This window comes from Athene noctua, chromosome 6, assembly GCF_965140245.1.
Source record: "Athene noctua chromosome 6, bAthNoc1.hap1.1, whole genome shotgun sequence".
In the NCBI taxonomy this organism is placed as follows: domain Eukaryota; kingdom Metazoa; phylum Chordata; class Aves; order Strigiformes; family Strigidae; genus Athene; species Athene noctua.
The window spans coordinates 14,946,741-14,969,672 of record NC_134042.1 but is presented as its reverse complement, the minus strand read 5'-3'; the positions used below and the strand labels follow the sequence as shown (position 1 = coordinate 14,969,672).

Below are 22,932 nucleotides of genomic sequence, written 5' to 3'. Positions count from 1 at the left end.
CAGCCAGGAACGTGCCCAGTGTGGTTTGTTCTGCACCTCTTATCTATTAGACACATTGGGAGTTATTTGTCACCTCTGGTTTGTGCCTGTAATGACTGTGGGAGCCAAGCCCGAGGGAAGCCAGCCTGAGGTGGGTGGTCTGGGAAATCCTCCTTAACCGTTGGCTTTTTGGCTGAAGGGCGGAAAGGCCAGGGCCTGCAGGAAGACCTCCGCTTCCAGAAAAGCGGCCCCGCCACAAAGCCGCTTTTGCTCAGGAAAGGGGATAGATGGGCTCCTGCCCTCACCAGGCGTCCTGCCAGCTGGCGCGCTATATGCCCAGCTCCCAGACAGGATGTTCTGTACGTGTGGGTTTTCCAGGAACACACCAGCCCCGTTACAACCACATGCTTTAACTCTTTAACAGGACCGAGTGCATCTGGAGCCTTTCCTCGCCACCTCTGGCTGCTGCATGTAGCCATGTCCCTGCTGGAAAGCTTTGTGGAGCGGGATTGTGTTATCAAATCATCCCTTGATGTACTGTAGCCTTGCCCCTTCTGGAGACATCCCCTGCATTAACAGCTCCCCCAGCCTCTCACCTGTTTTAAGGGTGTCACAAAATGCAGATTCCCCCTCCTGAAAGCAGAAGAATGCCAGCAGGTTACATGCCAACAAGTCCTATGCTTCACAAAACAAGAGTCTGCGCTCTCCTCACCTGCCAGGGCCGTGCCAAGGGCCCCTTACAAGTGCAGCCACTGGAGAAGAGAGCTGGGATACGCTGCCAGCCCCCATCCCTCATCGACTGCGGTGCTTGGCGAAACTGCAGTGGTCTCTCTCGCAGCACCAAGCTGGCATCTGAGAGTGCAGGGAAGGAATGGAAAAACATAATGGACTTCTGATTCTTTTTTCCCTTTTGCAGGAGGAGGATGTTTACCAGCAACCTTCAGTGAGAGCTGGGCTGGGATGCAGCAGAGCCAAGGAGCCCTGAGGGTACCTGGGCATTAGGTGCTTGTCCTTTGGCACCTCTCTCTCATCTGGCCTGCACTGAGCTCATGGTGGGTCTGTGGTGGACAGTTCAGGCTTTTCATGTTACATTCATGGGGAAAAAAAGGCAAACCAGATTTTGGGACAAAGAGGAGACAGAGTGGTGCCAACACACTGGTGTTGAGGGCACAAACACTCTTATTGGCTTTGAAACAAAGAGGTTCACTCAATGGTCAGGATCGAGTATAACTGTTCAGCAGGGATTCTTTATTTGCAGCACCGGGGATCCCTCCACCACAAGTACCACACTTACTAACAAAACTCTCTAATATACACAAAAAGCATACATATGCATTAGATTTCTTAGAAAAGGCAGTCTTATGCTAATGGGTTCTTCAAATTTATTTGCATAGTCTTGAGCATGTGTAGTTAAAATAGAGTGAGGGTCTTCTTCCCTCCTTAGGGGTCCACACAGCCTTTCTCACACTGTCTGTTAGTGAACATCAGGTTTCTAGTGTCTGTATATGGTCACAGAGTTACTTCATTCGTCCTTCAGCTCCTGTTCCAAGGTAGTTAGTTTAGTCCGGTTTTCAGTCACTTATCTTGACACTGGCGTCGTCTTAGGCACTTGTTTTCTTTAGATTCCTGCTATTAGGGATGTACTCAGGGAATTTTTTTCAGACTGTCCAAGGTCTGTCTTATCTTTACTAGGCAAGGAGTTAAAGGTTTTAAAACATCTTACAAGTGGGTAACTGGTTAATGACTACAGAGAGTAGTTATGAAGAAGTATAAATGAAATTATATACATTACAATAAAATACAGGAAAAAGAAAAGCTAGTAAAATACGAGTGATGTCTAATGTTAAAGCTAAATGTCTTATATTACAGGTCCCTGTACATAAGCAGTTTCAAGTATACTTGTAGCAACTTCCCTTTAGCTTCTCCAGGCATGCTGCTCAGGTGTCCTTGTAACTACCTTAGGGGGTGTTGTTTGATACCACGCTGTGTTTAGCAGCTCTGCCTATCAAGTGGGCTTTGTCCTCCAGGCCTGTGGATCCCAAGTGAGGCTGGGGGACCTGCTTCATAGGGCCAACATGTCATCCCTGTCCCCACATGTGCCAAACCACAGTGCCCAGCAGCCCTGAGGCTGTCGGGTGCTGCTGGGTGCAGGGCTGAAGCTCTCAGGGAAGGAGGAGGGACCCACAGTGGGCTGGAGCATGCTCTGGACACCTGTGAGCACCGAGGAGGCCTCAGTGGCAGGTGGGTGTCTCTCCCCAGCCATGTCTAGGGCTGCCACCTCCCCACAGCTCAGCAGCAGCTGGGGCTGGGAGAAGGATAAAGGACGGGTTGGAGAGCTGGCGGTGGTGGTGCATGTTCCTCCTTCCAGGTCAATGGCAGCTGGGGCTGGGCTGGGCAGAGCGGCTGGCTGCATCTGGCACACAGCTGGATTTACTTCTGCACTGGCTGTGCCCATCAGGCAGGCCGTCCCTTGGGAAGGGCTAACGCGCTACCCATATTTAGAAAGTGTATAATGTTCATCTTCAAACCCAAGTTTAAAGTCTTATGTTGAGGAGACCAGAAACCAGGTTTGGGAGTAGCAGAGTTTTCCTAGGGAGGAAAACTTAGGCAGTGAAGCCCTCTTGGACAAGCCCGATGGAAGCCAGAAGAGGAAGCCTAACCCTGGGTTGCCCACCTCACGTTCCTGTCCCTGGGTGCCGCAGGGCAGTGTGGGGCTCCCTGCGGGTGGGACGGAACAGCAGTCTTGCTCAAATGACTTTCCTCCATCTCCATGAGCTGCCTGTGCAGGATGGCAGAAATGTCCCTGTGACAGCTGTTTTCAAGAGATTCATGGTCCTGGGTTGAGCTGTGCAGATAAAGTTGTTACCATCCCACAGTCTGTGTCTCCCTTCATAAACATAACCTGGCTCCAAATAATTGCTTCCTCCGGGAAGCTTTACAATAGTTGATTTGTTACAGAAACTGTTCCGTATTTCTCTTGTTCTTCTGTGGTGCTTTTTCAACAGCCTTACAAATAACTGGGGATTTATCTTCATGGCATCTCAGTGGGTGGAAAGGCCCACGCTCTCCCTGTTGATGGGAGTGGGGGGAAATAAAGCACAGCAAACTGAAGTAACCTTCTCCAGGTCATACCAGAGGCTGTGCTGCAGGCAGGGAAACAAACAAACGCTCTTAATGACACCTTCAGCACGTCTTCTTCCAGCGCTTTGCTTTAACCACGAGCTCCTGTTACTTCTGCATGTGGTGATCCAGTCGTCGCCCCAGGGAGGGACCAGGGATGGCCCCTTTATTCTGGTGCAGGCTGTGCCCAGAGGGAATAGCTGAAATGGTAATTCAGAGATATTGATCCTCCTCATCGTGGAAGCGTAATGCCAAGGGCAACACCTGCTACATAATCGCCCTCTTCTTATTCTGCCTTGTGGCTAACGAGTTTGAGATAAACCAGTCAGGGCTGTGCCCTGGGGAATCAAATGGAGGCCCTGCTGTTCCCAGGGTAAGACAAGTCAGCGGGCCTCTGGGAGGGTGGTGCAGGGAGGTTAGCTTGCTTCCTCGCTGCACTTTGGCAACAAAATCGGTCATTTCAGAACAAGGTGGTAAAAATGCAACTGAATGGAGCACGGAAGGGGTCTGGATGCAGGGGAACGGCATGTGGTGCTGGGATACATCTGAAGCGCTGGAATTAGGTTTTCTGGCTTACTAATGCAATAGGGAGCAAAGTGTGGTGGTGTTTTGGTTGGTTTATCAGTTGTTGGGCTGGTCCCCGACCCTGTGAATTGAGAACAAAGGATTAATGCCTTGTAGTTTGCCCCTGTAATTGGCAGAAACAATTATGAGAGATCAAGGCAGATTATATGTTTCTTCCTTTGTTTCCTGTCCTGTTCAGTGTTTGTACAAAGCCATCTTCATCATTTTATACCGGGGATTTTTCTGTCGTTTTTTGAGGACGCAAATCTTGACCTTTCCCAACAGGAGCACAAACCATCTATCTTATTGCTAGCCCACAAGCCGAGGTGGCAAGGAAGGGGTGTAAATGGGCTGAGAGGAAAGCAGTCTTTCCAGACTGCCTCTAGCAATGTCGGGGGTGACACCGTGCGACCCAAACGTGACCTTTTGGGGCGCTGGGGGATGAGGGGGGAGTGCTTGTCCCACGCAGTTGACCTCAGTCTAACGTCATGAGGCTTTCTTTCGCCTGAGTTCCCAATGCTGGTTTGAAACCTGTCGGGGATGGTCCCCTCTCGGGGTCACCGTGCCGGGCAAACCCCGGACGGGGAGGCCGGGGGGCCCTCGGCGCTGCCCCGCGGAGCGGCGGCTGGGCCGGCCCCGGCGGTCCCACACCCCCACCTAGCGCCCGGCCAGAAACGAAAAATTATTCTGGGAGGGAATAGAGAAAAGGTTATTCGTATTTAAGATCAAAATAATGCATGTTTTGGGGGGAAAAAAAAAAATCACAACAAATCTACTTTAGCAACCAGAGCACTGTTACAGAGATAAACGGCTCTAAACCAGCCCTGATGGACATTAGGCCAGAAATTAGGATCACCACCATCAGTTAGATACTAGCGAAGCCTTGGGGCAGGCGTAGGGGAAGCTGACTGGTTTTAAGATGTAGTGTGATCGCTTTATGAAATGTCAAACGCTTGCCTGAGAATGGGGCCTTGCAAACCTTATTCCTAAGCTGGACTTTCTTCTTATTGTAACAAGCCTCCGTTAGCACTGCCAGATGTCTTCAGTGGTGCCAGCAAGAGTGGCCAGGTTGAAAAGGAGCAGGTAAATGCAACTGCCAGGCCACCTAAGCCAGAACAGACTCTCAAGATGACAAAATCTGAAATAGCGTGGCTTGGGTGCTCTGCTGCCGTTGTGGATGGCAGCAGGGTTGCTGCTCCTGGCCCACCCGGAGAGAGCATCTCGGGGTGCGCTGGGAGGCCGCTCCTCTCCATAGGCTCTAGCCTGGCATGCCCATCTGCAGAGGGCCGCAAGCCCATCCTAAACATACTCACCTGGCCTGGGCCAGAAACTCCTTGGCAAGAGACCTGATGGTGGAATGTGAGGGGTTTTTTTTGTTTTGTCAAGCAAAACCCTGCTTATTTCTTCAGTGCAAGGGTGTTGAATTTGTTTGTAGGATCTAATGGCCATTGGGAAAACAAATCTGTGGCTGCGCAGGGTGATCAGCTCCTCCCTGCAGTTAGCAGAGCTAGCTGCTTGCTTTGCCAGAGCAACGTGCAGTCATTTTTCTTACACGAGAGGAAACAAATTTTTCAGACGTGATGCCATTCTGGGCAGTTATTGCAGTTTCCTCTGAAATTTTTAAAAACACAAAATATGATTTCTTTGTTTTGATTTTCCAAAGCCCAAAATATTTTTCTTATTTTATTTGGTTCCATAACCGAAAAAAAAGGTTATTTAAAAATTTTATGTGTCTCCTTTTTAGTCTGGTGAGGGAGCAGGGGGATATTAATGCTTGAGGGGGATTCCCTCCCTCCCCTGTTTCTCAAAGAAAGCTTGCCTTGTTTTAAGTGTTTTCCTTCTGCCTGTCTCCATAGAAAATATTAGGGATATGGGGTCTGGTATTCATTATAAGCTCCCAACAGAGCAAAAGATCAATGAAACTTTAAATAAAGCAGCTGTGAGCCAGTATGTCATTTAGCTGTTGAAGTTAAAAGAATGTATAACAAAAATGGAGTGTAACCATTTGGTGAGGGGCTTTGTTCACTCTTTCAGAAGCTTGTGTGATGTTGTCATGTGGTGGCTGCTTCATGGTCACACAAGGCAGATCTTGTCTGAATTTTCATCTGTGTACCTACCTACCTACTAGAGCATATTACATAGCCATGACCACTTTTACCTTTGCATCTGGGTTGCCTGATGGTTTAGCTACAAAGCTACCCTTTTTTCCCTTGAATAAATAATTAGGTAAACCACAAAAGCTTAAAAAATGTCTTTTCTTTCAATAGGGAGTGAAATGAAAAAAGTCCTTTTTTTATTTTCTTTTTTTCCTTATTTTTGTTTTTTCTAGCTTTGGGGAAAAAAAAAAAAAACAACAACAAACCGAAGATAGGACCCAGTGCAGTTGTCAGGAATGCTCCAAGTTTTCCTGCACACACTGTGTAGTCACAGCATGTCACACACGGAAAGCAGAGCCCAGCAGTATTTTCCCTGGGTCACTATTCCTCTCTGCCTTGAAGCTGCCTGCCAGAGCCAGTGCCGTATGTCCCTGTGTCCATCCCAGTCGGACAGCTGAGCTAGGGTCACAGAGAGCTTTTTTCACCGGACATGGAGTCCATTTTCCTCCCTCTCCCAGCAGTGCAGTTCAGAGCAGCAGAGGTTGATCAGGCCAGCCTTGTAACACAAATTCAGCCCTGCCTGAAAAAAAGCCCAGAGGGCTGCCTGGAGGTTCACTCTCACCAACAGATGGGAAGGAGGGGTGGGAGGCACGCTGGGGAGCAGCCATCTATTCAAGCATTGTGCTATCTATCGTTTTAATCAGCTGTATTGCACTTTAAGTCTAAGACACAGGAAAACAGAGGTCACACAAGAGCAATGTAATGATCAGAGGCTGTAAGGACTTACAAGAAAAGCTGAAAAGGGATAAATATGCATATCTCAGCTGAGCAGGGATGGCTAAGGAAGCTTGATATTACCATCCAGAGGGAACAGTCCCCAGGGAGGAAAAAGGAGCTTTTGGCCTACTTCAAGGGCTTGTAATTCAATGTGACAGGAGGAATTTTGAAAGGCAAATATGGGTTAAAAAACCATTCCTTGTGATGTCGTCTGTTAAATTGATTTCCCACAGGGAGCAACGGAAGCCCAGGTTCTCACCTTGTCTGTACGCTGGGAAGGGGATGTCCTTTCGTGTGCTTTAAGAAAGGCAGGAGGTGGTAACAAGGAGACAGGGTAAGTACTGAGTGATGGACTGGCCTGCCAGGCTCTTTGTCTTCCAGCTTTCTGCCTGCCAGAAATAATGGCCTGTCCTGTTGCTTATCCTACATGCCATCCAACGCTTGAATTTGACAATAGTAACAAAAGAAAACTCTTCTGTGGGTGTATGTGCTTGGAATTAGCAACTGGGGATGTTGGAGGATTGTGTAGCAGAATCAGACCCCTGGAAAATCTGATACAGCTTTATATAATGCACTGTGCAGCTCAGGAGGGTGCATGAGAGATGCCTGGGCTATTTCAGAGCTGCAGAAATGGTGCCAAATAGAAGACATCTGCATAATCGTGTCTTTTGTTGCTGGCAGACACAGGGTCAGGACATTGTGGTGGCCAAACACTTAATTCTAGAGCGATAGGTGTAGTATGTGGTTCTGAATGGTCTGGGGGAAAGAACAAATAGAAAATGTGCCTATTCCCCGAAGTGTTTAATCTTACTAAAACAGTGTAAAGTGTGATTTAAACAGTAGGTGTTCTGGACATTGTGTTTGTGAGCAAAGCTCAAAAAGTATCTGAACAAAGAATTTTTATCAAAAGGGACATCCTCAGCTCAGTGCTGAAAAAGTAGCAGAGTCACTGATCTGAGCACAGAATTTGGGAAGGCAGCTGCACCATCAACACATCCTTCTGGGAGGCGACACCAATTCCTGTGCCAAGCAAGCAGGCATTTTGGAGCAAGAACTGCAGAAGGAGCAAAGCTAGTGCAAACAGATAACGACTCACTGGCAGGAACCAGACAACAGCACTCCTGGACTCGTCCTCTGTGGTGTCCCAATAAGCTCAGGGTGCCTTGACTGTGCATTTGTTTTCTGAGCTGGAGCAGGAAAGCTCTGCTCCTCTCTGGCTCTGCAAGGAGAAGCCACACTGCGCAGGCCCAGCACATGGTGCTGGCAAGCCCAGGGCAGTGCAGGTGCTGCTGTTGAAAGGTCTGGGAATCAAGCTGCTGCCTTTTCTGGAGTAAGTCAGGCAGTGGCTTTGCCATTGCCTCGTGATGGCCATGGTCCTTGTGCCTAAACTCTGCACGAGAAGAACCCCCATCTCTGAGGCTGAAAGTTTAAGTTCTGGCACCAGGTTAACAGGATGGCAGATAATTAACCAAAAGCACTGGATTCAGATAGATGTGGGTCTGGGAGCCAGGCTGGGATACCAACCTGCTCAATGGGAACCTAGTCCATGGATGTAAACTTACTGTCAAATCTAACTAGCCATGTTAGTAAACTGCTGAAGGAGGTGAAGGTTTGATAACGCTGACCAGCTCCGTGTGCTGCTTATGCTTCCCTGGCCCCAGGTGGGTGACAGCCAGCCCCTCAGAGCCCCACTGAGGTGACAGAAGGGGAGGCAGTGCTGGAGACATCCGTGACCTTGGGTTACTGTTGCTCTGCAGCCTGGCATGCACAGCAGCTCACTGCGCACTGATGTCAGGGCTCTGAGGTTAAACTTGGTATGAGCTGACCCTCACACCCTAATAATAGCCTTTAAGGTTTATACAGAGAGTAGCACCGTTCAGTCAAAGCAGTATGCCTAATGATTAAGAGATGCATGTGAAATGTTCCACAGAGCCTTCCAGCTCTTGCACCCTGGAGACCGTCCCACTTCCACCTCTGTGTTTGCTGGCGTAAATCACTTCTTAATGCCTGCAGATGAGAGTGCTTTGTAGCACCAAACTCCCCGTGTGCTGATGGAGTGCTTCTTGCAGAAAAAGTCTGTGTCTGAGGATAATATGAGCCAAAATCTGCTGAGTCTTATCTTTCATTTAAACAATCTTTCCAGCATTTGTGGTTGCAAGGGGAATATTCAGAAAATGATTTGTTGTCTTCTTGAGGGGTTGGGTTGCTAGTGTTACAGGATAGGGGAAGGGTGCGTTCCAGTGTCCTCCCTAATTATTCTAGTTCTGTGCTGTTATACCTGTCACATAGACCTCAGGATGGTTTAAAGCTCAGGCACATGGTGGCACAGTGCCCAGCAGAGAAAGAGCACTTCAGACATAAATTCTGTGGTGTGGATACGGTGAGGTCTAGGAACTACTTCTCTGACAGCAGAACCCCATCAAGGGGAGGAATGATAATTCTGGTTCAAAACCCAAAATAGTTGATATTACAGTAGCCCTGAAAGTTGAGTCAGTAAAACTGAAGGAGAGAGAACAGCAAGTGGGAGAATCTGGGAGCAGAAACCTCCTGAACCAAGTCTGGCACTGAACTGACTGTAGCATCAAATCATATCTATAGAAAGACCATGTATTCCTGTATCTTTAGACAATATGAAAACAAAGAGTTCTGTATTGGTATGAGTACTTTCAAAGGGTTCTAATGCTTAAATATATTTTTTCAAAGTAACTATAGTAGCATGAAAATTCCATATAAGCTAGGCATAATTCCTGGATGGCTAAACAGTCAGTGAAATTACAGCTTGTTTTCCAGGAACATCTATCGGAAGTTTGGAGGAACCAGGATGTCATATGGATGTGTCCTTTCTGGTTTGTATTTTTATCTGTGTAATATGACAACTAGTTTAAACAGCCTCTTGTGATTACAGCTTAATGAGAGTTTTTCTGGATTGTGCCAAAACCACTAGTGATGGGACACATACCATCCTCCCCAGACTTGAAAAGCATGTGAAAGGTAGGTGATATAAGCATGACAAGACACTTAGAGCATTGATAACACTCTGGCCTTTTACAAGGGTTTGACCTCTGCTTCTTGAAGATACCACAAAGCAATGTATTCTGCTCTTCAGGAACCGCCTGGCAGCCATATGCGTGTTGGAGTAGTATGGTGCCATAAGGAAACCGTTAAATCTGACTTACCTTAAGGTCATTAAGTATATCATCACTTGGCCCTTAAATATCATGCCTTATGTTGCCATATTCCAAAATAGGTTTTACCTATTATTGTTTCCAAAACAGGTTTTACCTATTATTGTTTCCAAAATAGGTTTTACCTATTATTGTTTCTGCAATGCCAGTGTGTTTGTTATTTTCAGGTTACAATCCACTTTAGCTCAAGCCTTTACAGATGTTGCTACTCCCTAAATGGGGTTTCTGATTTTGTACTAGTGGATTAGACTTCCTAAACAGAGTCTGCTCTTGTTCTTGCAGAATTTCATCTTGTTGAATCATTCCTTTGGTTTCTGAGACTAATATTGAATTTCTGTTCTTGTCTTCAGAGTGTTTGAAACTCTCCCCAGACTGATTCATCTGCATGTTTCAACACTGCACGCTCTAATCTGTTTAACAAATTATTAATGCAGGTATTGAATGGTCCTGTGCTAAGAAGAGATCCCTGATTCCCCAAAGGAATTGTCCCCAAGTTTGTCAGGGAGCTATTTTGAATATAAATTCTGAAAAAGTTTGGTTTCCAGCTTACAATGAATTTTAACGGTATTTTCCTGTTTGCTTAAGAAAGATAGACTAAAATCATTATTGTAGTCAGGTTCAACACATTTTTTCCATTGCCGGATAGCTTAGTTGTTATAATAAGGAGTATTGGATTCATTTGAAACAGCTTGTTCTTGATTGCCTGCTTTGTAGGCGTGAGCAGCTTACCAGTGTACTCAATGAAAGTGCTTCTAAATTGATGATTTAATCTTTTGTTTCACTGCCTTTCTGACCTTTGAAGTTAAGCCTGCCAATCAAATAATCACTGCTGTCCCAGGAAGCTAAGCATTCAGGATGGTGCTAGAGATTTCTTAGTGATGGTTCATTAGTTACTTCAGGGAATTTCTTAGGGATTAAAAGCACTGTCTGCTTGAGAATATGTGAACTTTCTTCATCCTGTTTTTCCCCTTCTATGACCTATGTTCTTCACATCCTTTTTAAGATGAATATTGGGTCTCAGTTAAGCAAAGGTAAAGATGACATGACATGCTCAGTGTTTGCAATCTGCCATCTGCTGAAAACAAAAACTGCTGCCAATGTTAGTCCCTGGGTCTGTGTAAACAAAGAAGATGGTTTGTCAAAACAAAGACATGGCATGGTTTGAGCTGCTTGGAAATGTAACGGCAGGCCATGACCATGAGTGCAGTGGTTGCATTTGGGGGTACATCTAACATTGAGTTAAATCACAAAGGGGCTCAGGTGGCTTTCAGGAGAGGTCTAAAAGGGCCAGCTGAGGAAGGACACATGATCCTACAGAGGCTCTCCTGTTACCCTCTGAAGGTTTATAAATAGCTTTGACCCAATAAATTGTTTCTGTAGCAGTCTACGGCTTGCTCTCACAGCGCTGTGAGATTTCCTCATGAGTTCAGATTCAGCATCTACAACTAAACATGCTGAGCTGCTGTAAACTTGTTCTGATGATTGAAATATTAACCTAAGGAGAAAAAAACTATTTTCCACTTTGTACCTGTATGCTTCATGTTGGACCAGGTACCACCTGTCCTTCTGCAGCTGGCACAAATTCAGCATAAAAACGTAAAGGTAACCTAAACTTTGTCGCATGCACTAGGTAATGTAAAAAAAATGTGATGGCATGTAATGCCTTGTTGGTACTAAATCTCCACTGGGATGTGATCTGATGTGATGATGCAGTATGCTGCTGTCAGTCTGCCTTAACTGCCTCACACAGTGGCAAACCACAGAGACATAGGCCGTGCCTGTTCCATATCCTAGAGAGGAGGAGATGGTCGGATCCTGCCTCTGCTGCTTTTTCCTGGGCCACAGCCATTAGCACAGCCCTGAATAACACTCACCTGAACTAAGAGCTAAGGTCTGCAACTTCAGTGATGAGCTACAGATCCCCCTGTTACCATGAGGTACTTCTGGGACTAGTTGAATATTGCTGCTGAGCTATAATTAATAGGATGTTACTTATGTTTGGCTAGGAAAGATGTGTGTGAGGAACTGTATCCAGGGGTTCTACCAGAGCCAGCTGAAACAAGGTCAGTTAGGCAGTGAGGGTCTGTTCAGACTGTGGAAAAGTAGCCCTTAGTCAGCCTCCTTAACTCTACCAACTGCTTAGTAACAGCCCTGCGACAGCATGTTTCTCTCTGTATTACAGTCTAGTGCAAAAAAAGGTGCTACAACTAAATATATTTCTGGTTGGCAGGCAGGGAATCTCAGTCTGGCAGTAACACATAAGAAATCTATATATTTGGATTTGAGCAATTTGAAAAGTTTATCTTTCCGGAGAAGTGGAAAAACAGAAAAACCCAGTGACAGTTATGTCTGAATGTCTGCTATTCTATTATTTCTAGGTCAATTTCCATTTTCTTTCTCCAAACATTTTGAAGAAAACCAATTGGTGCTCAGAGATTAAACTCTCTGTTTAGTTTTTGCTGTCTCCTTGAGACTTTTGCAAAGCAGCTCTTGAGCCCTCATTGCTGCTACCTTTAAGAGGGCTATACTGAGTCTAGCAGTAACAGATCGCAGAGCCTTGGTAAAAAGGGCAGAGAATGCATAGGTAAATAAATGTACAGAAAAGGAGAAAGTAAAGAAAGGTAGAGTATATTAACATGGAGAACCACAGTGAAAATAATAACAAATATATTCACCAGTAGCAGGAGCCAGCTACATTTCTGCTTCCATTCACAGAACTGCTGCAGAACTGGGCAGGTGTCGAGTCTTTGACTGTATGGCTCATACAAGCAGCCTCACTGTGGATCTGAGGGGCCATAGTTTTTGCAGAGAGTCTTTGGCAATGGCAGGTAGAGTCTCTAACGTGGAATCTGTCTTTTTACCTCTCCCTCACTCCTCCATTTTTTTCCTGTTCCCTCCTCCGTGGTTTAAAGCTGTCTGTAGGGTGAAGTCCTATAAACTTCCTGTATGCAGAGCATACTCCAGCAAGTTATGCCAGAGCTCCTCTACCAGTTGGTGAAGAATCACCTCCTTTTGCATGTTTTGAACTTGGGCTTCATTAGTTTCATCAGATGACATCTAATTTTTGTATTTGTGTGAGAGACTGAAATGTCCCATGACTATCTCAAAGCTTGGTTGTGTCTGTGCAAACCTCTAAGACCAGCTTCTGCAGCCTGTGGATTGGTCTGGGGAGTGTCGCCCAGGGAAGCAGGGGTGTATTGATGGATGCACCCCCCCCACACTTCTTTTCGGTTGCATTGTCCCGACTCCTTAGACAAGCCTCAAAAGGGCAGACATGCACTGAGATATCCCCATCATGTAGCCATTAGTGGTTGTGCTGTGTAGGCCAGACCCCATGCATGCATTGCTAATGAACTGCTAAGGGTCAAACGTTCCTGCCCAAAAGCCAGATCAACAAAACCTGTAGGACTAGAGAAAAAAAACCTAAAGGTGGGCAGATATGCCAATCAGCAGATGCCATGAACTTAAAAAGGCAACAGAAACTTTGCTCTGTGTGCATCCACCATCGAAGAACTGAAGATTGAGGACAAATGGAACACCGCTGGGTCCATGGTGGTAACTATTCTTGCAGATCTATCCCGCATCCTTGCTTTTTTTCTGTCTTTTCCTTCCATTCTGTCCTATTGTTACCCTCCCCTTCTTTTTTTTTAATAATAAAAACCTGTTTTGGGTATAAGGCATTTAACCTTGTTTGTGTCTTAATCTCGCTCTTGGGATTGTATCAAAACCTCCCCTGATACTGGATCGGGACAATTTGGAAGAGATGGTGAAGAGTTAATCCCTACTGACTGTTTTTCACAAGTAGTACCAGAATGTAATGGTGGCTGGCTGAGACTTTATTTCTGCTTTCATTTAGTCTTCTGCTGCCTCATCGCCTTCCTACTTCCAAGTAGTTGCTGTATTTACCTAGTTACCTTGATGAATTAACTAGAGGGATTTCAGCCTGCTTGTGTGCCTTTCAGCAGCCCAGGGAGTTGCAAGGAAGGTAGAAGTGTGGATATTATTGGGCTAGCCAGCAGCAAGAATATTAACAAGTCCTAGGTGGTTTTCAAACAACTTCAAGCCAAAGGGAGAAGTACTCCTTCCTGTTAACAAAAAACTCAGAGACACTGGGTAGGAAACAGATGTGCAGGCTTAGACCCTAAGTGAGAAGCCCATGTGAAGAAAAAAGCAATATGACCTTTACGTCGGTAACACAGTTGGGTAACACAGGAACCTTTTAAAGAGTGATTGTTGTTTCCTGGATCCCCTCCTGACTTTTATTTCTCTTCTTCCAGTGGTCTGAAAATGGGATGCAGAGAGGAGATTATTGCCTTGCAGTAACAAGGACAACGCTTTTCAGGCTGCAGTTTCACAGTGCTAAAATGAACAACTTTTCCTTAATGGGGTGCTTCTGCTCCTTCCTCTACTCTCTGTTCATCACTAACCCTTGTTTTCATCCCACTACAAGCTGGTTTTCAGGGAGTTAAACCAGCAGAAATCTGCTTGCTGCCTTCGATTCACGGAAAAAAGGCTACAACTCTATTCGAATAGAGTTATAAAGCAGGTATGTTTACTGCGGCCAGGGTGCAAGGGGATTTCTCCACAAAGCTTGCACAAACCACCACCCATTTTACCAAAACTTATAGAGTGTGGATATCCATATTCATTGGGTTACATAACACAAACATACATATGCATGAGTAGGGCTGGGTTAGTTAGAAAGCATGGTGTCAGCAGTTTATGTTATCTTTGCACCTGCGCATTGCCTCCTGGTGGTCGTCTCTGGGAGGAAGGCTCGTAGTCTTTCTCACCCTGTTTTTTCCACGGAGCATGCGCAGATTCTCTTGGCCAATTTCTTGAATAACAAAAGTGGTTTTCAGCTGGTTTATTTTTCTATCTTATCTAAGAGAACAAATAGAACTTCTACCATTCGTCTATGACTATCTCTATTCACTAGCAAAATTCCAACTAGTTAGAGCCACCTGTTCCTCAAGGACAGAGCATAATATTTTGCTGAACATTGTAGCCCTTGGTAGATTTTCACAGTAAACTGTTTTGTTTTGATGAGCACTGTAGTCCTTGGTAAAATTTCACAGAACAGTCTGAGCAAGCAGGATTCTTAATATTAAAAAAACCACTGTAAGTAAGTAAATAAGTTGCTAAACACTTTTCTATAAGTAAATAAGTAAATAAATCTTAAAACAAGTAATAATTTTTCTGTATCACCTTTTCCAGGGCTAGCTTTTGCTGGTTTAGCTTTGTGGACCAGCTCACTCTGCAGAAGAGTCCCAGTGTTGACAGGAACAGGACTGCCTGTTCCCCTGGCACCTGTTAGAGCACTATAACTCATTATGAAATTAGCAGTGTTAAATGTTAGATGGCACATTTGAACTGTCTTCCCCAGCAGGTAAAGGTTCCCTTTATCCACAGGGATAATCACAAGTGTTGTCTTTCATTGCTCAAAATCCTCCCTCTACTGCAGATTCTCCCATGTGTGTATCGTCTTTGATTTTCTCACAGACCCAGATGTTGCTCAGAATGGAAATATGCATCTCTGTAATTCGGGAGAAAAGCAGGTCATGCTATCAGTTGTCCTTGCTAAACCTTCAGCTACACTGTAGCCTTTTTCATCATTGCCTGCACATAGCAGAAATAACTTTCCCACTTTGGGGACTTTGTATACTGTTGCAGTTTGAGGAATGTGAGTGGGAGCAGTCATATAAAGCTATGATATCAGTGGCATCATGCATAGTATTGTTCCAGGGAACTTTATGTCAGTGACCAAGCATGAAAAAAGAGAAGCTTGTCCCTGTAGAACTGATTAATAACAGACACTGGGTGTAACCAAGATGGCATTTCACAGTCGACAAGGGGCGTGGGTAGGGGGTAAGACTCCAGGCAGTGTGGGACTCTAGGTGATGTCAGGGAAATGCTATCAAAAGGGTCATGCTGTCCTCAGGTCAACCTGATGTAGCTATAATTGCTGGCTAACTCTGGGTAAAGCCAGATGATCCAGCAGTGCACAAATCTGGCAGTGACGGTCACAGAGCCACAACCTCCATCTGTATTAGAAAACTAGCGGGTGTATCTTGGACTTCCAGATGTCTTCTGCATTTTGAATGCCCCTTGGGATAGTCCATTGCCTTTAATAATCTAGAAGCCAAGGTGTGATAAATTTTGCAGTTATATAAACCAGAAACGAAGTCCAGCTATCTATCTTGTCATTACACACTTGATTCCAAATGAGGATGCAAATAGTTCAGGTGCTCCTTACATATTTTTCTCTCATTCTTTTCTCATCATGGCCAAGAAACGCCTATTCCTGCAAGACCTTTCCCGCTACCGTGCCTGCCTGACACACAGACGCAGCAGTTTTTAGTCCGTTATGTACTGTACGAATAAAAGAGCCTGATGGTTCTGTTTGTCACTTCAGTTTTAGTGACAGTCCTATACTATGCAACACTGTGAAAACCCAGGTTTGTGCTTTTACTGCCTTCTCAAAATGGCTTCCAGATGAGGTAACACACAGTGCTTTCCACACTCCGGACCAGCATTAACGCCATTGTCCGTTTTCTCCCCACACAGGCAGCTTTAGCTTACCGCCACCAGCTACCCAGCCCAGGCCGGATGGGTTGACAAGCGAAGGTGAGCACGCCAGCGGCCATCCTCCCTCAGCGCAGCCAAGGTGGTCTCGGGAAAGCCCGTTATAGGGCGGCAGGTACCGAAGCGCGACCGCCCCCCACTCCTCGGCAGGCAGGGCCGGGCCCCCGGCCCTACGGGAGCGGCGCCCGCCCCGCCGCGGTGCCTCGGGACCGGGCCCCGGCACCCCCTCCCCGCCCCGGCCTGGATTCTCTGGGGAAGGGGCGGGGCCACCGCCTCCGCCAATCGCCGCGCCGAGCCAGCGTCACGTGAGGCGGCGGTGACGCGCGGGGCCGCCTCCATTTTGCAGCGCAGCGGCGGAGCGGCGCCGCAGTCCGGAGCCGGCCGTCGCGGAGGCAGCTGCCTGTCCGCCGGTCCGCCGAGCGCCGACCGCTCCGCGCGCTCGCCCGGCTCGGCCCGCAGCAAGACTCGCAGCCCAGGTTCGTGACAGGCCGGGGCCCCAGCGTGGCGGAGCGCGGGGCGCCTCCCTGTGGAGCGCAGCGCCGCGCCGCGGGCGGGCGGGCGGATGGCGTCGGGGGAGCAGGGTCGATGGGGCAGGGAGCTCCCGGCTGCTCTGACCGGCGGCCTTGTGCTCTCGTCCCGCTGTTCTACTCCGGTGTACCCCGCGGGGTGGGCGCCGTTGGTGGTGGGTGCGGCCCCGGGCGCCATTTTGTGGCGGAGCGGCGGCGTTCGCTTTTCTCCTCTTGCTCGAGGGCAGCGGCGCGCGTGCGCTGGCAGGGAGGGACGGGCCACGCCGCGCTCGCGTGCTGTGGGCGGGGCTGCGGGCCCAACCGCAGCTTCCTATTGGTTTAGGCTAAGGCGGGCCCCACCTGGCTCCTTCCTATTGGGCCGGAGCGGGGACGGGCCGCGGGTCCGCTGGGGGCTGCGCGAGGCGGGGGCTGCTGAGTCACCGGGCAGGGCCGGGGGCACTGACGGGCCGGGGGCCGTGTCTCCCGCAGCGAGCTCCGCGCCCACAGCCATGAGCGGCTGCCGCGTCTTCATCGGGAGGCTGAACCCGGCCGCCAGGGAGAAGGATGTGGAGAGGTTCTTCAAGGGATACGGCCGCATCCGGGACATCGATCTGAAGAGGGGGTTTGGGTTTGTGGTGAGTGCGCCTCTCCGCAGGGTTCCGCCGGTCCTCGGCGGTCACTCGGATCTCGTGCGCGTTTGATGTGGACGAAGCGACTTCTAAAAATAATGCCCTTAACGTGCTCAGCTAAGTAACCTACGTGGCAAATAAGTATTTGTTAATGCTTTAGAGATGTAGTATTTTTTTTTTTTACTTTTCTGTTTTTGCTGTGGTGGTTTTGCAGGAATTTGAGGATCCAAGGGATGCAGATGATGCTGTCTATGAATTGGATGGAAAAGAGCTTTGCAGTGAGAGGTGAGGTACCCTATTTCATGTATGTATAAATGTGAATATCTAAAATAAGAAGTGAGTCAGTTTTAACTTACGTTATGTTATCAGTACTCTTTAAACTATTTTGTGGGTTGTGGTTTTTTTTCCCTGTAACTATGAAGGAATATGGAAGAAGGAAAATGTAAAAACGTATGGGTTTTAATTTCTTTTTTTTCCCCCAGGGTTACAATTGAGCATGCAAGAGCACGCTCTAGGGGTAGAGGCAGAGGGAGGTACTCTGACCGTTTTAGTAGCCGCCGTCCACGTAGTGACAGGAGGTATGTATAGCTTTGAAGTGACATAGTTTAAAAGAAATACTGTGGACTCATCTGATCCCAGGAGCTTGAGCTAGAGTGAGATGTTAAATGGTATTTTTATTCAGTCATTGGATGTGGCAGTAGGATAGTGATGATTACAAAACTCGTCTTTATGCTTCCCCTTGGCCCTTAAAGTACTTAATCCTTGTCCTAGATTAGTCGGGGCATTCCATAGTTAAATTGTGTAGTAATGGTGGTATGCTGAGACTGGTTATTGGTACAGCCTTTATTAATATTTATATGTGGCTATATTTTAATTCCTAATGAAAGTCTCAATTGTTTATTTCCAAACAGAAATGCTCCACCTGTAAGAACAGAAAATCGCCTCATAGTAGAAAATTTGTCTTCCCGAGTCAGCTGGCAGGTTTGTTGAAACACGATTAACTATTTTGACTTCATTTAATGGGTATGTAATGTAATTATTTTGTAAAATAATTAATTAAAACGTAAATATAATTTCTTAAAAAATGTTTATGTAATTAATGTAATTTTAAATAATGTAATTTAAATATTTTGAACGAAACTAGTTAATTTAAATTTATAATAATAATAAATGTATATATTTGAGGATATATATTTATTTTTTCTTGTTTTTTAAATCCATTTTAACCACATATTAAACCCTTTATTTGCCAGCCTATCTGTGTCGTTGGCCTTATGACGAGGAGTGCCTGTGGGTTATCCTAATCGTTCTGTCTTGGTCACTCTTGGTTGGGCCTGGTTGACTTTCCAGTCAGCTCCTACAATGTCACTTGGCCACCTCTAGATCTGTGTTTGCCGGTCTAGACGTAATCGATGCACTCCTTAAAGTGCCACATTGCAGCGATCCCAGAGCGTTAACGAGATCTGATTCCTAAGTTGAGAGCTGTTCTTCCTGTAACGCTTCCGAATAAAGAGGTCCTGGTCGAAAAGAGTTGAAAGATACGAAATTAGGTGGTCGTTGGAATCCTGATCGCAGTAAAGTGGTCCTTGGTAACATCAAGCATAGAGAATGTCTGGATCCATCAATAGTCTCCTAATAGGGAGGGCAGTGCGATTAATGGCTTCCATCGACTGGGTAGTGTTCGTCAAGTGGGTGGCGAAGAGCCAGTCGGGCATATATCATGACGGTATCTCCGGTCGCTTAATGCAGTTTGCTGCTTGGCTAGCCTAGGGAAATGTTAATAAAGGTAAAGTAAACTATATTTTTAATGACATATGGGGCACAAAATAATTGGTGTTATGTAAATGTAATTCTGTATGTATATAAGATTCGTAATATAAATGGTGACTGAAATAGTACAAAAATATATGGGTAGTATTTCACACTCAGTCCAGAATATATACAAATGTACTTTTTTTTCTCTCTCTCTCTCTCTTTCTCTTTCTTATTTAATCTATATGATCTTTGTAGACTAATATTTTCCTTAATGTTAAGACACTTTATTAGCATTTTGCTTAAAGCAATATGCTTTTTTCATTTATTTCGTGCCCTGATAGAGATAATTCAATTTTGATAGAATACAAGGATGGCAATTGCCATGTTTGTAATTTATCTAACATCTTCTCTTTCAGTAGTCATAAGTTTCTTTTGTTTGTTTTTAACTATTTTTATATAGATAAGTATTAATTTCACTTCTTTGCGTAACATAACTGGTCTTGTGTTAGGATCTCAAAGACTTCATGAGGCAAGCTGGGGAAGTAACCTTTGCAGATGCACACAGGCCTAAGTTAAATGAAGGGTAAGCTTCTGAAATAATCTCTTAAAAGCTGTAGAGTAGTATTTGTATCTATAATATTTGGGGAGGATGCTCAGCAGCTGTTCATGGTTTAATTTGGCTACCCTTAGAAGGTGCATTCTCTGGTATTTGTGAAGGGGAGTTCTTCAATTCATGCTTGAGTTCAGGCAAGGGATGACCATGCTGAGCAGTGTGAGGTGTTTTTTTGTTTTTTTTTTTTTTCTGTCATCAAAAATACAACTTGTAATAGTGAACTCTGTGCGCTGTTTTTTGTTCTGGTTTTTTTTTCTGTAGGGTGGTTGAATTCGCCTCTTACAGTGATTTAAAGAATGCTATTGAAAAGCTTTCTGGTAAAGAAATTAATGGAAGGAAAATAAAACTAATTGAAGGCAGCAAAAGGCACAGGTATGGATTTCTAGTCTCTTAAATACACACTAAGAAAGCTTTAAAGCCAGTGACCAACTGGAGACCAGCCTGGTTATTGCCATGGTCTGTGACGTTTCATTGCTGACACTGCTGCTCTTTGTTTCCTCAGTAGGTCCAGAAGCAGGTCACGGTCCCGTAGCAGAAGCTCATCCAGGTCTCGTAGCCGTTCCCGTTCCCGCAGCCGCAAGTCTTACAGCAGGTCAAGGAGTAGGAGCCGTAGCAAGTCTCGATCAGTTAGTAGATCTCCAATGCCAGAGAAGAGCCAGAAACGTGGTTCTTCCAGTAGATCTAAATCCCCATCATCCGTGGATCGACAGAGGTCTAGATCGAGGTCCAGATCTGTTGACAGTGGCAACTGAACTATAAGTAACTTGCCCTGGGGGCCCTTTTTTAAACCATACTTGCTAAAACTTGTGGTAAGTATGTGACTTTCTGTGGGGAAGGGTTTGGATGGGGAGGGGGGAGGGAGGGGGAACTTTGTAGATGTGGACCATGGTGGGAAGGGTTATTGACTAATTGTATTAAATGTTTTTTGATAACCCTTTTCTTGCTCACATTTTTTTGTGAATGTCTGAAGTGTATAGTTTGTGTATATTGGCAGAGCTCTTTATAACTAAAGCAGACAACTTAAATTTTTTTGTACTCCAAAAAGTCATCTGAACACTTAATTCCCAGTAAATGCAACTGTGAATAGCAACTCAACATTAGTTTAATATCTCAAACTAATAGCTTTAGGCATCTAAGAGCTCTACATGTGCTGTACATAAAGCTTTATTTCAGAGGGTATTTTTTTGTGCTTTTGGATCATTGTTTCACTTATAGGTCAGCAGATAAAGTGCTGGTCAGTACTGGTAATAAAATTTTATTTTAAAAGCTTTTCATTTGATATGACTTGCACTACACTTAAGAAAATGCCCATTTCACTACCCTGTGGTAATAATATTCTATAAAGCACCCTAATTCTTGATACCTAAGAGTTAAACAGCTCAAATAAAGTACAAAGAAACGTGTCTCTGCTTCTAGTGTTAATAAAGTGTGACTGCGCCTCGTGTTGGACAGTGTTAAAATGTTTCTTAAAATGTGTCTGTAGCAAGGCTATCGTTGAGTGTTTCATGTGTGCCATTTTAAATACATCATGCTGGGTCCTTAGATATCTTGGTGTTCTGAAATAACCTTGGTAATAAGGAGAATCGTGCTGTCATAGTTCATAGCAAAAGGTGGAATGGACAAGTTGTTCAAGTTCTAATCAGTGTTTGGCTGATAGGCATGGAATATAAAAGATGGGTGTATTGGCATACTTCATCAGCGTGCTTGTGCACACGTGTGTGAGAACATTGAGGTGTGGACAGAGCACTTCATAGGCACTAGTGCTGTTCTGGAGGAAGAGGAGGGATTTTTAAGTTGGTGGGTGGTCATACTGCAGCCAGCATTTGGTGCTTGTTCCTTACAGGGGCAGCAGCCCTCTGCAATCCCTGTGTTTTCTCAAGCCCTCATGCCACAAGAGAGTGTGTTAGAATTTAGTTTTAAAAATAAGATGCGTTTTCTTTATACGGTGCTTTACAAAGCTACTTCAGTAATCCACTGAACCCTTTCCAAAAGATCTCGAGCTCAGGCTGGGTGTTGGATGAGGTCCTGGGAAAGGCGGGGGGGCTGTGTCCGGAGCAAGGTGGGTCACTCGGTGTCTGCAGGCCGCACTGTTGTGCCATTCTCGTAAATGCGTCCCAAGAACATCTGTCCATTAAGGTGGTGACCCTCGCATCTCTCCTGGGAGCAGGCAGGGAGGGGTGCTCAGATTGGTATGTGGGTAACTGGCTTATTGGTAGACAGCTCTGGGGAGGGGGAGGCTCCCTTCTTGGAGGGTGGTTAAGATGCTGGATCACCTTGAGGCATGGAAGAACAGGTCTTTAACCTCTAGGTGAAGGCAGCACTGCTGCTCGCCCTGGTGCAAGGTTAACTGGGTTACCTCATGCAAGGTTAGCTGGGTTACTTCAAGTCAGGATCCTTCCTGCTCGCTTGAATGATTACCAGCATCTGTGTTCAAGTGGGACTTGGCTCCAAGAGGAGCCCGGGTGGCTGGAGGCACCTGATGATTGGAAAGGGGGGTGGGACACTCTCTTCCTCCTGCTAAATAGGAAGCGTTGCCTGCCCTGTAAATTCAGTTCCCAATGCTGTATCTAAACCACAGCACTTGCCTTGCAAGCAGCACGAATGAATTTCTGCATTTTAGGTGGCGAGCTGGGTGTTGAGAGGATGAATACACAGTTTAAAACAAACTCCTAGGCTTTGCACTACAGAGGGTTACAGTGACTCTGGCCAGAAATGATTCTGCATTTTTGAAGTGTAGGTTCTTGGTATGAGCCTCTTTATTCTTAGTTAAGATTGATTACTTGAGGTTACAACGTGTCCTTTGCACACTGGAGGTGTTAATGCCAATCTTCCCTTGTACTCATAAGCCAGACTGCGGCCAGAGCAGGGGGTGTGTTTAGCTCACTGACTCTGCAAAGCAGGGCGGCTCCAGGCTCATCTGTGTTGGGACGTGCAGCTTGCTGGGCCCACACTTGATGTGTTGAGGAGTTGGCGTAGCTGCAGTCAGTTTTTGTGGCCTCTGCTATGTGGAGAGCAGTGGTGTCCCACGCAGGGCTTGGGTTTCGGAAAAGGGCAGTGACCATGGGCTGCTCGGCGGCATGCTGGGACTCTGGCTCCTGCGCTCAGAAACTTTCACACCTCATT

The 22,932-nt window shown here is 46.0% G+C and overlaps 1 protein-coding gene across 3 annotated transcripts; it reads left to right on the top strand.

Moving 5' to 3' along the window:
* The first annotated feature begins 16,639 nt into the window (after window positions 1-16,639).
* Window positions 16,640-21,078, top strand: SRSF5 (serine and arginine rich splicing factor 5). 3 transcript variants are annotated; one of them, XM_074909680.1, is made up of 8 exons: window positions 16,641-16,782; window positions 17,302-17,447; window positions 17,656-17,726; window positions 17,924-18,019; window positions 18,353-18,422; window positions 19,706-19,779; window positions 20,071-20,181; window positions 20,315-21,078. In XM_074909680.1, the coding sequence occupies exons 2-8, from the start codon at window positions 17,322-17,324 to the stop codon at window positions 20,559-20,561; spliced, it is 795 nt and encodes a 264-aa protein (XP_074765781.1). In that variant the 5' UTR covers window positions 16,641-16,782; window positions 17,302-17,321; the 3' UTR covers window positions 20,562-21,078. The 3 variants fall into 3 exon arrangements, 2 of the variants coding, with proteins under 2 accessions (XP_074765781.1, XP_074765780.1); XM_074909679.1 differs by having other exon boundaries at window positions 20,312-21,078; XR_012633857.1 differs by lacking the exon at window positions 20,315-21,078 and having other exon boundaries at window positions 16,640-16,782; window positions 18,695-19,779; window positions 20,071-20,146.
* Window positions 21,079-22,932: the final 1,854 nt, after the last annotated feature.

What these genes read in the sequence shown, in the direction of transcription:
- SRSF5 (XM_074909679.1), top strand. Translation starts at nt 17,322, where the DNA reads ATGAGCGGCTGCCGCGTCTTCATCGGGAGGCTGAACCCGGCCGCCAGG. An exon ending in AGAGGGGGTTTGGGTTTGTG is followed by an intron (nt 17,448 to 17,655) that starts GTGAGTGCGCCT and finishes GTGGTTTTGCAG; the next exon opens with GAATTTGAGGATCCAAGGGA. An exon ending in CGTCCACGTAGTGACAGGAG is followed by an intron (nt 18,020 to 18,352) that starts GTATGTATAGCT and finishes ATTTCCAAACAG; the next exon opens with AAATGCTCCACCTGTAAGAA.